The 15,415-nt window shown below is 46.2% G+C and overlaps 1 protein-coding gene across 1 annotated transcript in view; it reads left to right on the forward strand.

Annotated features, from left to right (window-relative positions):
• Positions 1 to 15,415, forward strand: part of LAMC1 (laminin subunit gamma 1) — a 367,470-nt gene that overhangs the window by 207,526 nt on the left and 144,529 nt on the right. Inside the window, exons 3-4 of the mRNA XM_029618808.1 lie at positions 12,282 to 12,412; positions 13,747 to 13,913. Coding sequence (XP_029474668.1) covers positions 12,282 to 12,412; positions 13,747 to 13,913 — 298 coding nt within the window. The remainder of the gene's footprint in view (positions 1 to 12,281; positions 12,413 to 13,746; positions 13,914 to 15,415) is intronic.

Below are 15,415 nucleotides of genomic sequence, written 5' to 3' on the forward strand. Positions count from 1 at the left end.
CAGTAGATGTATAGATCATTTCTGACTTCATGCCCTAGGAGATGGCAGAGAAGAGCAGTGTGAGACCAGAGCAGCCACATGGCTTTGTTTCGGGTGGGTATGTGTGTATTAGAGAGGGTTCACACCTAGCCCAGGTCACCCCTGGCCTTGACCCCATTCATCTCACCCCCTCCACAGTTCTTCCTTTTTGTCTACAAATTAAGCCCTGCTTCTACAGTGCTGGGAAGAGATCAAGTTTGTTTTGTTTCTTACATAAAAATACCCTGAACATTTTGTCTTGGCAAAGAATAACAAACTTGTCTTAGCTGTTAGCAGGAAGGAACGTAGCTGTGGCTCATAGCTGCTCAGCTTTGGTTAGGCCTGCCTAAGATGTGGAGTATTGTGCTCCATGACCCAGCCAATTCTTTTCTTTGTTTCTTCAAGTTAGAAATAAAGCACCCGTAAATCAATTAGAGGATCCAGTTTTAATATGGCCGCCAATGCTCATGGCAGACTTTTACAGCTTGTAGCTATACCTCTGTTTCCAGGCTGAAATGTTAAGTGGGTTTTTTTTGTATTTATTTACCAGTTTCCTCTTCCTCCCCTTTTTTTTGGGGGGGGGGGCTTTCAACTCAATTGAAGCCAGCCTGTCTTGAGCTATGGCGCCCAAAGTCTTCATCCAAAACTACTCTGGAATCTTTTTTCCCTATTTTCTGTCCCGTCCGAGCTCAGCCCTATCATCGCATCAGCAGTCCTTGGCTGACAGCAAGGGAGGCAGTGGGGACTCCTGGATTCATGGAAGCCCCCTCTCCTTTCCTGAGGACCGTGCAGGGGGCTGCCTCATGCCGTGATTCTTGTGGGGAGGAGGGGGCGGGGAGGCAGAGCCTCTGCTGCCAGACACATCTCCTCAAGCCTGGAGCGGCACTAGGCACCATGTGCCAAATTTTAGTCACCCAAGCTACCGGTATTTTTCCAGTCCTGATCAAATCTAAGGTGCTGGTTGCAAATTTAAAAGCATTAGCAAATATGTTGGACTGTAAGGGACCCATAATTATAATATGGTAAATAAGGTGTTGAGCTGATAACCCTATGTAGGAGAATCCCTGACCTAGAACACACATTTTTATAGACGTGTCTTCAGTAAGGTGAGTTTTTTCACTTGTGCTACGAGTGGGTACTTCTGTGCTTGGATTGTTTTTAATTTTGACATTTTTAAATTGTTATCCTGAAATTACTAATCAGGCCTTAGCTAGACAGAAAGTTCAGAGATTGTGGCATAGATCAGTGTAAAAACAATGAATTAAAAATAGCAGTCATATCTGGGAGCCATGGGGGTCATCTTGCAGCACTTAAGCTGCCAAAAGCCTTTTTGCATACACAGATAGAGAAATGATATGTTGAGAAGACAATCTCTATTTTATTTAATTTGGGAATTGGCCCTCAACAGTAGCTGCCAAGTTTAAAAATAGAAAGAATAGGATGAATAGCTCTCCAGCTTTTTGATGGGCACAGTTTTTTTTCACCCATGGGCAGAGGTATTTAAGGGGGACATCTGAGGCATATATTATGTGCAGTGCCCTAAGGAGTCTGTATTGCTATTTAGCATATTCACAAATGATCTGAAGAAAGGAACAATGAGTGAGGTGACCAGATTTGCAGATGGAATAAAATTGTTTCAAGTCATTAAAACAGCAGCAGATTGTGAGGAACTGCAGAAAGATCTTGTAAAAATAGGAGATTGGGCTTCTAAATGGCAATTTAATGTGGACTAGTGCAAAGCAATGCATGTAGGGAAAAATAATCCTAAATACAGGTTTTCCTAGCATGTAGCAGATGGACTCAGGACCAATGGGTATAGTGTACTCCTGATAGCAGTTGGAGATGGATCAGTTGGAGGCGGTCAGCCCTAGTACATATACCCCTACAGGAAGTGCAGCTCTTCAGTATTTTCCGTCTCCATAGCCGTTAGGGACTCTGTGCACGCTCGCATAGTGTTAGCATAATTTTACCAAAGAAAACCAAAATAAGAAGAAATCTTACCTCTACAGACGAGCCCCGCTCTCCTGCGTTGACACCCATTGGGTCCCTCCCCCAGTTGAGATTTCCCGATGTGATTTCCGCGATCCCTCAGAGGTAAGCCTTTGTCCAGCGGCCAACCCTCGGCGGGGACCTAGCCCCCAACATCGGGTGAGGCTGAGAGACAGCGGGTGCAACCTCGAGCGAGGCGGTGAAGGTATTTTCCCTCTCCCTCCGCAGCCGGAGACCGCCCGGAACGAGACCGGGAAGCGCCGAGACAAGGTAAGGTAGAAATCTATTTAAAAGTCTCCGGTCTCCGAAGCTCAAGGAGCCGCACAGGTCACCAGCCGGGACCAGTGCCACCGGGTTGATCTGCCCTAGCAGGGCTAGACCCCGGTCAGATCAGAGGGTCCTCCCACGAGGAGACCCTCCGAGGTGGTCGCCATATTGTCCACATGGTCGCCATCACCATTTTGCTCTGTTCGCCACCCTGTCCGCCATTTAGATCTGTGCGCACAAATACCTTGTGCGCACAATGTCGCGCGCCCAAGTACCGGGCGCACAAGCGACGCACATAGCCACGCGCTTACTGTACCGGGCGCATAACTTCAACCTGTGCGCACAACAGCGCGCACATCTCCCTGAGCGCACACCAAACCTACGCGCATAACTTTGACGCACACCGGAGTACACAACTGTATTTTACGTGAACAAGCCATGGCACCACCGGAAAATAAACTCAAAGCTCAGGGCCTTTGCCCAGCCTGCCACATTAGAGCTGCATAGCATGAGGCGGCCACGGCCCTGTGTATACAGTGCGAAGAGGCCCTAGGGGATCCAACTCATGGCCCTCCCCAGCTGATACCGGGCTACAGCCTCTCGAGCAGTACGCCGGACCTAGCATTGCACAGCGAGACCCCCCCCCCTCAAACGGGGCTCCCCAGGGACACGGCGCCCCTTAGTCTAGACCCAGCATCTATCTCCTGGGTGGAATTCTTCAAAGGTCTGCATACCTTCGTCCACATACAACCGGGGCCTCCTGTAATACGGCCACAGGCTCCACCAGAGGACCTCAACATGCCAGGACCCTCTATGCCCAGGGAAGTGATCCACCCACCCAGAAGCCCCACCTTTGGGGACATGGACAACTTGGATGAGGATTCAGAACCCCTGGAGGAAGGGGAACTCCCTCCGGGTACAGAGCCCCACCGAACCATGAGACACTTCTTCACCAAGGACGAGCTTCCAGACCTGGTCTCACACAGCTTAAAAGAGCGTGCTATCCCAGGCACAAGTGCCTTGGGGGGAACCTAAGACGAACCCTCTATTAGAGGGATTCTGTCAGACCTCTCAACATTTCCCACTATTACAAGTCATCCAGCAACTAATTGACCTGGAATGGGATGCCCCAGAAACTACATTCAAAGGGGGTGGGCTCTGGCAGCCATGTACCCTCTGGATCCAGCTGCCAAAGATCTCCTGGCATGTCTGAAAGTGGATTCCATGGTCTGCGCGGTCTCGAAGCGCAGTACTATCCTGGTAGAGGAAGGAGCAGCACTCAAGGATGCTCAAGACAGACGTCTGGAATCTATCCTCAAACAGTCCTTTGACGTCTCCGCTATGTCTTTACAGATCGCGGCCTGCTGTGCCGTGGTGACACGCGGCTGCTTAGCACAGTCCAGGAACAACACTCCTGGGGAGGCCCTGGAACCAGCTGTATCATTCCTCGCGGACGCCGCTTCTGATCTGGTACACACAGCAGCTAGAGGAGTGTCATCCGCCATGGCAGCCAGAAGACAAATCTGGCTCCAAAACTAGTCGGCAGATGCATCCTCCAAAACGAGATTCACAAGAATGCCTTTCAAGGGAACACTCCTGTTCGGAAGTGAATTAGAGAAACTAGCCAACAAATGGGGCGAGTCCCCACTGTCGTGGCTACCAGAGGACAGGAATAAGAGAAACCAGCGATCCTTCCCCTGAACCTCCAGGGGTAGAGGATCACAGAGCTTCAACCCATATAGAAGCACACATCAAGCGGCCTGCCCCGCAGGCCGGAGCCAGTCCTTTTGGAACAAGCACAACAAAAGGGGAGCCAGCTCGGACTCTGGCCCCAGCCGCACCCCACAATGAAAATCAGCCAACCCATCCAAAGGAAAAAGCCATAGGGGGCAGACTTGCCCTATTCTACCAAAGATGGGTCGAGATAACTTCAGACAAGTGGGTCCTATCCATCATTCGAGAGGGATATTACCTGGATTTCCACCACCTCCCTCCGGACAAGTTGTGGAATCTCCCTTCCAAGCGGATGGCAGTGGAAGCTACACTGACTAGATTGCTTGCCTTAGAGGCTATAACACCGGTGCCTCCACAACAAATAAATACTGGACGTTATTCCATCTATTTTATCATCCCCAAGAAAGAAGGAACGTTCAGACCCATCCTGGACCTCAAGCGCTCAACCGTCACCTGAAGATTCCTCGCTTCCGCATGGAAACCTTACGCTCGGTAATAAGGGCGATCCTCACATCCCTGGATCTGTCGGAAGCCTACCTACCCATTCCGATCCATCACGAGCATCAGCGTTTTCTATGCTTCTCGATCCTGGACCGTCACTACCAGTTCCGGGCACTACCTTTCGGGTTAGCCACTGCTCCCCGGATGTTCACCAAGATCATAGTTGTGGTGGCAGCAACATTGAGGAAGGAAGGAATCCGCTTGCACCCTTATCTAGACGATTGGCTGATCAGAGCGAAATTCCCAGAGGAAAACCACCAGGCAACCAACAGTCAAAACTCTACTGGAGAGCCTCGTGTAGGTGGTCAACACAAACAAGAGCTGCCTGTAGCCTTCCCAATCTCTAGAATACTTGGGAATCCGGTTCGACACCAAACAAGACAAGGTCATCCTGACACCGACAAGGAGATCAAAACTGATGACCCAGTTATGAATCCTGTTGAGCAAACTTCGCCCCACAGCATGGGATTACCTATAAGTTCTCGGCCTCATGGCATCCACACTGGAAGTAGTGCCATGGGCAAGAGATCACATGAGACCCCTACAACGCTCACTACTATCACGATGGAATCCACTGTCCCAGAACTACACCATACGGCTTCAGCTCCCGGACAGAGTTCGGGCCCAACTACGATGGTGGCTACAAGAAAGCCCATCTGAGCCAGGGAACGAGAACCTGGATCCTACTCACCACGGATGCCAGCCTACGAGGATGGGGAGCACACTGCCAGGGGCTAACCGCCCAAGGGCAATGGAACATCAATCGCCTAGAAGCCCGGGCAGTTAGACTAGCCTGCCTAAAGTTTGTACACAGACTCCGAGACAAAGCGGTCAGAGTAATGTCTGACAACGCCACAGCAGTAGCCTACATCAACCGTCAGGGAGGAACCAGAAGCCAACAGGTGTCTCTGGAAATAGACCTCCTAATGTCATGGGCGGAAGTGAACCTTCAAGAGATCTTGGCCATCCACATTGCTGGGAAAGACAGCGTTGCTGCGGACTACCTCAGCAGCGAAAGACTAGATCCAGGAGAATGGAGGCTGTCGACCACAAAATTCCAATTCGTAGTAAACCGTTGGGGAACACCAACCATGGACCTCCTGGCAAACCGGTCCAACAACCAAGTACCCAGTTTCTTCAGCCGCAGGTGGGGAACCCCAGTACCAGGGAATCGATACCCTGGTACAGACCTGGCCACAGGAGACTCTGTTATACGCCTTCCCATCGTGGCCCCTATTGGGCGCAATCATCCTCAAGATAGAACACCACAGGGGACCAGTACTTCTAGTGGCCCTGGACTGGCCAAGAAGACCATGGTACGCAGACATGCGAAGACTGCTGACAGGGAGCCCCCTGCCGCTACCTCCACACACAGACCCGCTCCAACAGGGACCGATCCTCCACAAGGATCCAGCTCGATTCTCTCTTACAGTCTGGCCAATGAGAGGACTCTCCTAAGAAAGAGCGGATACTCGGGGCAGTAATTGACACCCTACTCCGAGCACGCAAGTTCTCCACATCCCTAACATACATAAGGATTTGGAGAGTATTCGAAGCCTGGTGCGAGGACCGCGACATCATACCACGCTCTGTCAAAATTCCTGTGATTTTGGAATTCCTGCAGAATGGCCTACAGAAGAGATTGTCTCTCAACTCCGTCAAGGTACAGGTGGCCGCATTGTCATGCTACGGAACCAAGAGTGAGAGCGGCAGCATAGCCTCTCAACCGGATGTCTCCCGCTTTCTGAAAGGAGTCAAGCAGATCCGTCCACCCCTGAAGTGGCCAGTGCATCTTTGGAATCTTAACCTGGTCCTAGATTTCCTAGCAGGAACCTCCTTCAGACCTCTCCACGGCCTGTCTCTCCGACTGTTAACACTGAAGACAGCCTTCCTGCTGGCAGTCTGTTCGGCCCGTTGTATATCCGAGCTACAAGCACTGTCCTGCCGAGAGCTTTCCTCTGACTCACCCCGGGAACCATCCAGTTACGCACAGTTCAGTCGTTCCTCCCCAAAGTGGTGTCTCACTTCCATCTCAACCAAACCATCTCGCTACCATCGCCAGATGAGCATAAGAATTTGGAAGAGGCTCGAAGTCTACGCCATCTCATCGGCAGGCTCCTAGTCCGATACCTGGAAAGGTCGAAATCTATACAAAAGACGGACCATCTATTCGTCCTTCACAGCGGGAAGAAGCAAGGGGAAGCGGCCTCACGAGCAACCATAACCCGCTGGATCAAAGAAGTCATCAAGGCGGCCTATGTAGAAGCAGGCAAGCCACCGCCTTTACAAGTCAAGGCCCATTCTACTAGAGCCCAGGCAGTGTCTTGGGCGGAAACCAAGATGCTGTCACCCGCCGAGATCTGCAGGACGGCAACATGGTCCTCCATCCACACCTTCTCCAGGTTTTACCTTCTGGATGTTCAGGCTCGGGACATAGCATTTGCAAGGGCAGTACTATGTGGGTCACGGGCAGCCTCCCACCCAGTTTGGGAGTAGCTTTTATACACCCCATTGGTCCTGAGTCCATCCGCTGCTACACGCTAGGAAATGGAGCAATTACTTACTGATAATTTCATTTTCCTTAGTGTAGACAGATGGACTCAGCATCCCACCCACGGCTGCTGTTACTATTGGAATTCTCAGGGGACATCCCTGGGAGCGAGTGATTCACGGGTAAGCCATGCTTTCCTTCATCTAGGACACTCATCCTACCGGGTGTCGATGTTTCTCGGTTGAGGGCACTGGCGGTCCCCAGCTATAGCCAATTCAACCAGTTCAAATTAATTAAGTTAACCAAGTTATAAAGTTAATCAAGTTATTCAAATTATTCAGTCATACGTATATCCACAATGCTTTTTGAGGAGAATACTGAAGAGCTGCACTTCCTGCAGGGGTATATGTACTAGGGCTGATGTCAGATTGAAATCTGATCCATCTCCAACTGCTAGCAGGAGTACACTATACCCATTGGTCCTGAGTCCATCTGTCTACACTAAGGAAAATGAAATTATCAGGTAAGTAATTTCTCCAATACAATGCTGGATTATGTGTTGGGAAGTCACCACCCAGGAAAAGGATCTCTTGAGTCCTTGTGGGCGATACCTTGAAATCTTCGGCTCAGTGTGCAGAGACAGTCAAAAAGGCATAGAGAATGTTAGTAATTATTTGGGAAGGAATAGAGAGCAACCTGAGAATATCGTAATGGCTTTGTACAGATCCATGGAGCAACTACATCTTGAATATTGTGTACAGGTCTACTTGCCCAATCTCAAAAAAGACACATCTGACCTAGAAAAAAATACAGAGAAGGGCAACAAAAATGATGATAGAAAGGGGCTAGAAAAGCTCCCTTAGGGAGAGAGGCTCAACAGATTAGGGCTCTTTAGCTTGGAAAAGAGACGAGAGGAGGGATATGATTGAGATTTATAAAATCATGACCGGGGTATTTACCCTTTCAAACACTAGGACTAGGGAATGCTCCATAAAACTAGCAACTGGCAGATTTAAAACGAATTGCAGGAAGTATTTTTTTTTTTCACTCATGGCACAATCGAGCTATGGAATCTGTTGCCAGGGAACGTGGTCAAGGCAGCTAACATAGTGGGGTTCAAAAGAGGACTGGACAAGGTCCTGAAGGAAAAGTCCATAAACAGTTGTTAGACTTGGGAAAGCTGGCGTTTGTCCCTGGTAGGGAGATACAAGGAAGAGATCAGCTATTGGGGATCTGCCGGGTACTTGTGGCCTGGACTGGCCCCTGTCAGAGACAGGATGCTGGGCTCCATGGACCTTGGTCCGACCTAACATGGCACCACTTACGTTCTCATGTTTATAATCCACTTGCGCGCATACAGTCCTTGTCTCCCCAGAAGGCGTTATTAGATTACATTTCTCTCAGCCAACTCAAAGGGTTCGCAGTCCTTTCTGTTTTATAGTATTACCTCCTTTAATTCTTCTTTCCCATCTGAGTTCTCCTGCCCGTACTGATATTTCAGATTCCTTTTCCTCACCCCATAAAAGGAAACGTGTAAGATTTGTAATGCAATATAAAAGATGGAAATGTTTTCAGAACATTCACATTTTTGTCACAGAACCTACCCCTGAACTGCTGCAGAAAACCTTTACTGGGGGAGGGAGTGGTGTGACCAGTATACCTTCACTCCACCTCCCCGTTCCTGTAATATGCTGCAGCACACACTTTTTAATGTTTTATTTGCTTATTTTGGTTACAGGTTTTTGAAAGGGGTTTTGTTAAATTGAGAGACCCAATTTAAGTAGCACAGCATTCTGTCACCCAGATAGGCAAGTAGTGGAGAAGAATGGAGCTTGAAAAATATCTACCTAAGTAGTCATTCAGGCAAAAAAAAATAATAAATAAATTCCTCGGTTTGGCGGAGGGCTAGAAAGGAAGCCTTCCTAGTAGTTGAGGCCTCCCCCTGCCCCTGCACAGCCACCTGTGTCAGATTAGACCCTTTGTGCTGCTGCCAAGTTGTGCAACTCTCCTGTTTTATGCAGCACATTTATTTATTTAATTTTTTAAATAATTGCTAATAAAAGAAAACAAAGTATGAACTTCTAAGTATTAATAGAAGAACATTCCTGGCATTAGATCACCTATAGCTAATACTTTCCAATTGTGTTCTGCAAGTCCTCTAGTGGTAGGATTACTTGGATTGCTTGGAGACAGTTCAAGCTTTATTTGTGTTTGGGCCTGAATAAATAGTGATGCAGCTGGATAATGTGCACATGCTTGCAGTCTCCTCATCTCTTCTGCTAGGATTCAGAGTAGCATTTCCCTGCCTCCCCTGAACTGGTGGGGGAAATAGGATTGCATAATTGTGTGTCTTGGCCAAGGCTTTTGTGAGAACAGGAAGGCCAGGGGAGAAGGAGGCTGGCTGCAGTCCCCAGACCCCAGAGCAGTGTGGGTGGATTGTGTACGGTGAAGTATGGGCCATTACAGACATTATGCAACTATTACAAAAATCTGTTTAGTTTGAATTCATGTAGAGTGGTCTGGCTCTCCTGGAGTTTTCTAGTGTCTGCTGGGGCCTGCTTATCACTTGTGCATTGTTTGTGAAAGGGTTTTTAACTATATCTTTGCAGACTTTTAGGCTCCTTTGTGGTCACTCTGTTGGTCTCTGTGAATTTCTACATCTGTCTGTCTTGCTCTTATCTTTTCATGTGTTAGTGTAGCAAAAATGACAAGAGGTACCTTATAGACTAACCAGTTTATTGAGGCACGAGCTTTCGAGGACAGAGTCCACTCTGTCAGATGCATCTAATGAAGTGGGGACTCTCCTTGAAAACTCAATAAACTGGTTAGACTATAAGGTGCCACCCGCCTCTTGTCATTCTTGCTACTCCAGACTGACACAGCTATCCCTGTGAAGATGTTCACCACAGGGAGGGCGCTGTTAGTGTAGGACTCTCTTACTCTCGCTGCATCTCCTCCTAGCCTCACAATGTAGTATGAAGCACGTGCGCTCTCACTTACGACTTGTCAGACAGTGCTCACTCTAGGAGAAAGCCAGGAGGACATCACTGTGGACTTGGGGACAGATATTTTGTATGCTGTGCGCCTCCCAGATACAGGGGTGATCTCTTCTTCCCCCTTCTTTTCTCTCATGTTTGTTTTTATCCCATATGTATTATTTCTTTTATTCCATGATCTTTTCAGTAGCTTCATTTTCTTTCCATAAATGTGGTAGAGAAGATGTGCCGAGGCTTAGCTCCCAGTTCCGCTGTCCAGGAAGTGTGCTGAGAGCAAGCACAGAGAGCCCTGGTGGAGAGCATGTGGCCAGCTGTTTGACTGCCTTTAAATGCTAAACTTGTTCTGCTCAGGGATTTGGAGTTGTAACTGTACTGGACCTCCTCTTCTGGCAGTTCCTGTGCTGAGTGCCGCCTTATTTCTGGTCTATATTTCTGAGTTGACAGGCATGGGGGTTGATTAAGAACATAAGAAATTGCCATGCTGGGTCAGACCAAGGGTCCATCAAGCCCAGCATCCTGTTTCCAACAGAGGCCAAACCAGGCCACAAGAACCTGGCAATTACCCAAACACTAAGAAGATCACGTGCCACTGATGCAATTAATAGCAGTGGCTATTCCCTAAGTAAATTTGAATAATAGCTGTTAATGGACTTCTCCAAGAACTTATCCAAACCTTTTTTAAACCCAGCCACACTAACTGCACTAACCACATCCTCTAGCAACAAATTCCAGAGCTTTATTGTATCCCCTCCTTTGTTTTTTTGTTTGAGAGGACTTTTGTGGTTAAGGTACAGGGGGTGTTTGTCAAGTTCGAGAGATGTGGTGTAGGGGTCCCTCAGGGTTCATCTTTGTCCCCGCTATTGTTTAATATTCTTGTGTGGCCTCTGGGGAGGAGGAGCACCTGAAGTTTTGATATCGTGGGTTACATTTGTGCTGGCAGCTCCAGCTGGACATGATAGGAGGCAGTGGCGAGTTGTCATTAAGGGATTAAAAGAAATTGTGAACTGGCTTCAGTCTAGCCATCTGGTTTTCAGTGAGGGAAAAAACTAAAATTTTCTTAGTGAAGGACAAGCTATTCTCCTTCCTTTTGGTTTTAGGTAAAAATGAACTCTCGATGTGAAAGACCCAGGGATACACTCGATTCTAATTCCAGGCTAGACTCCTTTATCTCACAATTTAAAAAAAATTCTTTCTTCAAACTTAGGCGAATGCTGAAGTAGCGTCCTCTTTTGGATAGAGGAATATTTAGAATGATAGTTTAGGAATTTATAATTCCTATGCTGCAGTTGTCTTTGTGGGGCTGCAAATACAGAATGTGGCAGCCAGAGCCATCTTTAGCAGGTCCCAGAGATGGCGTGCAAGATCTCTTCTCTTCTTGCCAAATGTCATTGGTTTCCTATTGAGGCACATGTCCAGTTCAAGCTGATGAACACAAGGTTATTTTTTTAGGACCATGAGGAGTGGAGGAGTAGCCCAGTGGTTAGAGCAGCAGACTGAGAACCAGGAAGGTCTCCCTGTGACCTTGGGCAAATCACTTCACCCTCCATTGCCTCAGGTCCAAATTTAAGGCTAAGCTTTTCCCCCTCCCCCCCCCCCCCAAATAGAGACAGAATGGGAAAAACCTTAGTAAATAAGGCCTGAGGTATTTGGGATTGGGATTGGGATTGGGATTGGGAAATATCTAAATACCTTGAGCTACCATTGAAAAGGCATAAGCTAAATTCAAATAAAATGAATGGGAGCAAATGGCCCTGTTTACCATCAGATTAACCTGAGGTGGTGGTATCTAGGTTGGGTGGCAAGATCTAGACAGGGAGCCTTATTTACAAGTGCCTCCTTTTTGAGATGTGTGATGTATGGAAAGTTAAGTTCTGAAATTGGGCATTTTTTGGTGGTGGGCCTCTCATTTTGGAATATGGCCAGTCATGATGTTAGACTCTAATCTGATTACCTGGCCTTCATGAAAAGTAAAATCATGGTGCCTTCCCAGCCTCCTGGAGTGGAATTAGTGATAAGGATGAGCAATAGTGGGAACTGCCTGTAACTGGCAATTTTGGGTTTTAATTGTAGAGGTTCTGTTTTACAGTTTTGGTGGTATTGCAGAATCTGGAGTGTTATAGGGTTTTTTAAGGAAGATATTCAGGGAGTTGTGTTTCTGATTTTGTTTTAGAAGGTTTGTTTTGTTTTGTTTTTTTTTAACTGCTTTAGGCAAATTTGTTACCTGGTGAAGTGATATATACTGTAAGTAATACTTGAAATGACATGAACTTCTCTTCCCTTCGTAGGAATGGGTGACAGCCACAGACATCCGAGTAACACTGAACAGGTTGAACACTTTCGGGGATGAAGTATTTAATGACCCCAAAGTCCTCAAGTCTTACTACTATGCGATCTCTGACTTTGCTGTGGGTGGCAGGTGAGTGTATCCCTAAAATATCATGAGCAGGCTCTATGACCTTTTATTCAGTGCATTAGGTTAGGGTGAGATGCAGCTTCAGCCAGATGCGCACCCCCTGTGATCTGTTTGGGGTTTTTGCAGCCCTGTTCCATAACCATTGAGTGTCTGCAACGCTGTAGTTAGGTATCGCAATACCTCAGCTCTCTGGCTGCTATTCAGGCTACCCTTTTCTATTACAATTCTGCAGCCACAGACTTTGCAAAGTGCTGCAAAATATCTTCTTTTTATAGTTTTGAACGATTTTACATTTTGCATTAATAGAACAAAATTAAGTAAATGTGTTAAAAAAAAAATCTGTTTCCTCTGAAGAAACAAATTCTGTATTCTTAGAGGCTGCCTCAGGCAAAAACCAATCATGATCATTTCAGCAAGCTGCAAAAATCCTTTTATTTTCTATGAAATAGGGTTTGAGAACTGTGCATTTAAGTACCAGTGGGATGAAGGATTAATAGAATTGAAACTTTGTCATTTAATATGTGTATTCAACAAAAAGTGTTTCAACATTAACATTGTCTTGACCTGTTCACATTCATCCAATCTGTTCTTAATGGGGTTTGTATTTAAATAGTATGTTAAGCAAACTTCCTCTACCATAAGTTAAACATCACCACACACAAAATGTTAAACAATTGAAAAATCTAATTTTCAAAATCTTAATTTGTAAACATTTTCCTCCCATGTGAATAGATTTCTCACTGTTTAATGACAATATATGAACACACATTACACTAGAAGTATACAGCAGAATTTTTCAAATTGTGTCCGCAGAATTCCGTACATTTTGCTGTAGAATTTGCCCTTTAGCTGTCATAAAAACTAGGGGATTTGATTGTTAGGATTTGTGTGCATAACCTAGAGCAGGGACACCTTGCCCCACCCTATCCCATGTGATGGGGCTGGGGATGTGATTCCTCAAGTCACCTTAGTAGCCCAGATCCCCCATGGCTGTCATTACATATTTGAGTATTTTATACAAGGGGCATCTCTGCCCTGTGGCTATATTAGATGTGTTATGATTCTGTAGAAGAAACTTGGCAACATATTGCTCCATAGCTGTCAGGTATACATGCGAATCCCTACAAGAAATGCCCTGCTTCCCATAGATTTCATTAGATGTATGTGCAATGCTGTGTGAAAAGCCATGGCCCACCTTTGCAGACCAGAGCTCTCTGTGTATAACTGCTGCCTTAGATGAACCCTGAAGCCATGTGTGAGTGAAATCTGTGGATCTAGGAGAGCTCTGCCTAAGTGGCTTGTTTAGATTTTTCTGTGCTTTTGTTCTCCCTCTGCAGGTGTAAATGCAATGGCCATGCCAGCGAGTGTGCGAAGAACGAGTTTGGTAAACTGGTGTGTAACTGCAAGCACAACACATACGGGGTGGACTGCGAGAAATGCCTCCCCTTCTACAATGACCGGCCATGGAGACGAGCAACAGCAGATAGCGCCAGCGAATGTTTGCGTACGTTCTAGTAGGAATTTCTACTAACATAACGGCCTTTTATATTATTCCTCATAGACAACTGAGGGGAGCGGATGCAGGATTATAAACTGGATGAGAGGTTGGTTAACCAGTAGACCTCTGTGTTGGTCAGTTGGGCTCAATGTTAGGCCTGCTCTTCAGTGAATTTGTAGGTATCATTGTGGATGGGCTAGAATAGAAATCTGTTTGTTTGAAAAATGTATATACTGCATAAACAGTAAAAAAAAAAAACAAAAAACAAACAAAAAACCCCCAAACCCCATGCACATAAAACACACAATTCAATAGCAATTGCCACCCTCCCCCCACAAGCGCTATATTTCCCCATTGCCCTGCTTCTACTCTTAATTCTGAACACCCAGGAGCACACCTCAGCACTGCCCATCTAAAGGAAACAAATATGTATTTACTTAAAATTTAGGAAATTGGTTATTTATTTCACTTTTAACAACCACTGGCAAAGAATTCCAAGCCTGAGGGGCCACAGATGAAAACGCATGTTTCATCCCTAACTAGTTCTAAAGTTATGGCCATACACAAATTTTTGGTTGGGTTCCTGGGAGGCCCAAAAAACATGATTGGGTTTATGCCAGGGCAACTTTGTAGCCAAAAGTTTGGGCCATCAGAGTGCAAACACCCAAAGATAAGTGAAAGTAGCTTAAATTTAACCCTTTCCACTACTGGAAGCCAGTGCAGAAAGGCCAGAAACGGGGACACCCTCTCCCATCTGATCTTTGCGCACACTGATTGAGCAGTATCGTTCTGGATTAATTGTAATCTCCATACAGAACGTTTCATAACCCAGCCAGCAGGCTATTACAAAAAATCAAGTACTCCAATAACATGAGCAAGCTCAATAATTTTCATTGCAGAATTATAAAAAAAAAAAAAGTTTTAACTGCCAGATTCTCTTTAGCTGAAAATAAGCATCCTTACAGGTTTGGTCTATAAAAGACTCCAAAGAGAAGTCAGAGTCTAACATAACACCCAAACTTTTTACTTCAGATGAAATTGGGATTGCATAATCCTTTAGACAGGGTTTTAATTGAAAAAGCAACAGGTTTCAAAAACAAATTCCCAATACCCAGGATCTCCGTCTTTGACTTAATATTAATCTACTCTTGGTTTCCCAGCCTGAAATTCTATATAAACAAATAGTTAACTGACAAATTGCCTCATCAATACTCTGGTCCACTGGGACCAGGAACTGGATATCATTGGCCTAAATATATAACCTCTGACATCCAGTTCCTGAAACAAACCCACTAAAAGTCACACACAGATGTTAAAAAACAAAACGGTGATAGACATGAACCCTGTGGCACATTCATCCTCACTGGCTCCTGGGAATAGTAATCACCTATCTGTATCCATTGAATCCGATTGCCTAAAAATGACCAACCCAATCCAGGATTCTACCATCTAGCCCCACTTGATAACATTTATCAACTAAAACATCAAAACTAACCAAGTCAAAAGCG

Source organism: Rhinatrema bivittatum, chromosome 10 (assembly GCF_901001135.1).
Source record: "Rhinatrema bivittatum chromosome 10, aRhiBiv1.1, whole genome shotgun sequence".
Taxonomy (NCBI): domain Eukaryota; kingdom Metazoa; phylum Chordata; class Amphibia; order Gymnophiona; family Rhinatrematidae; genus Rhinatrema; species Rhinatrema bivittatum.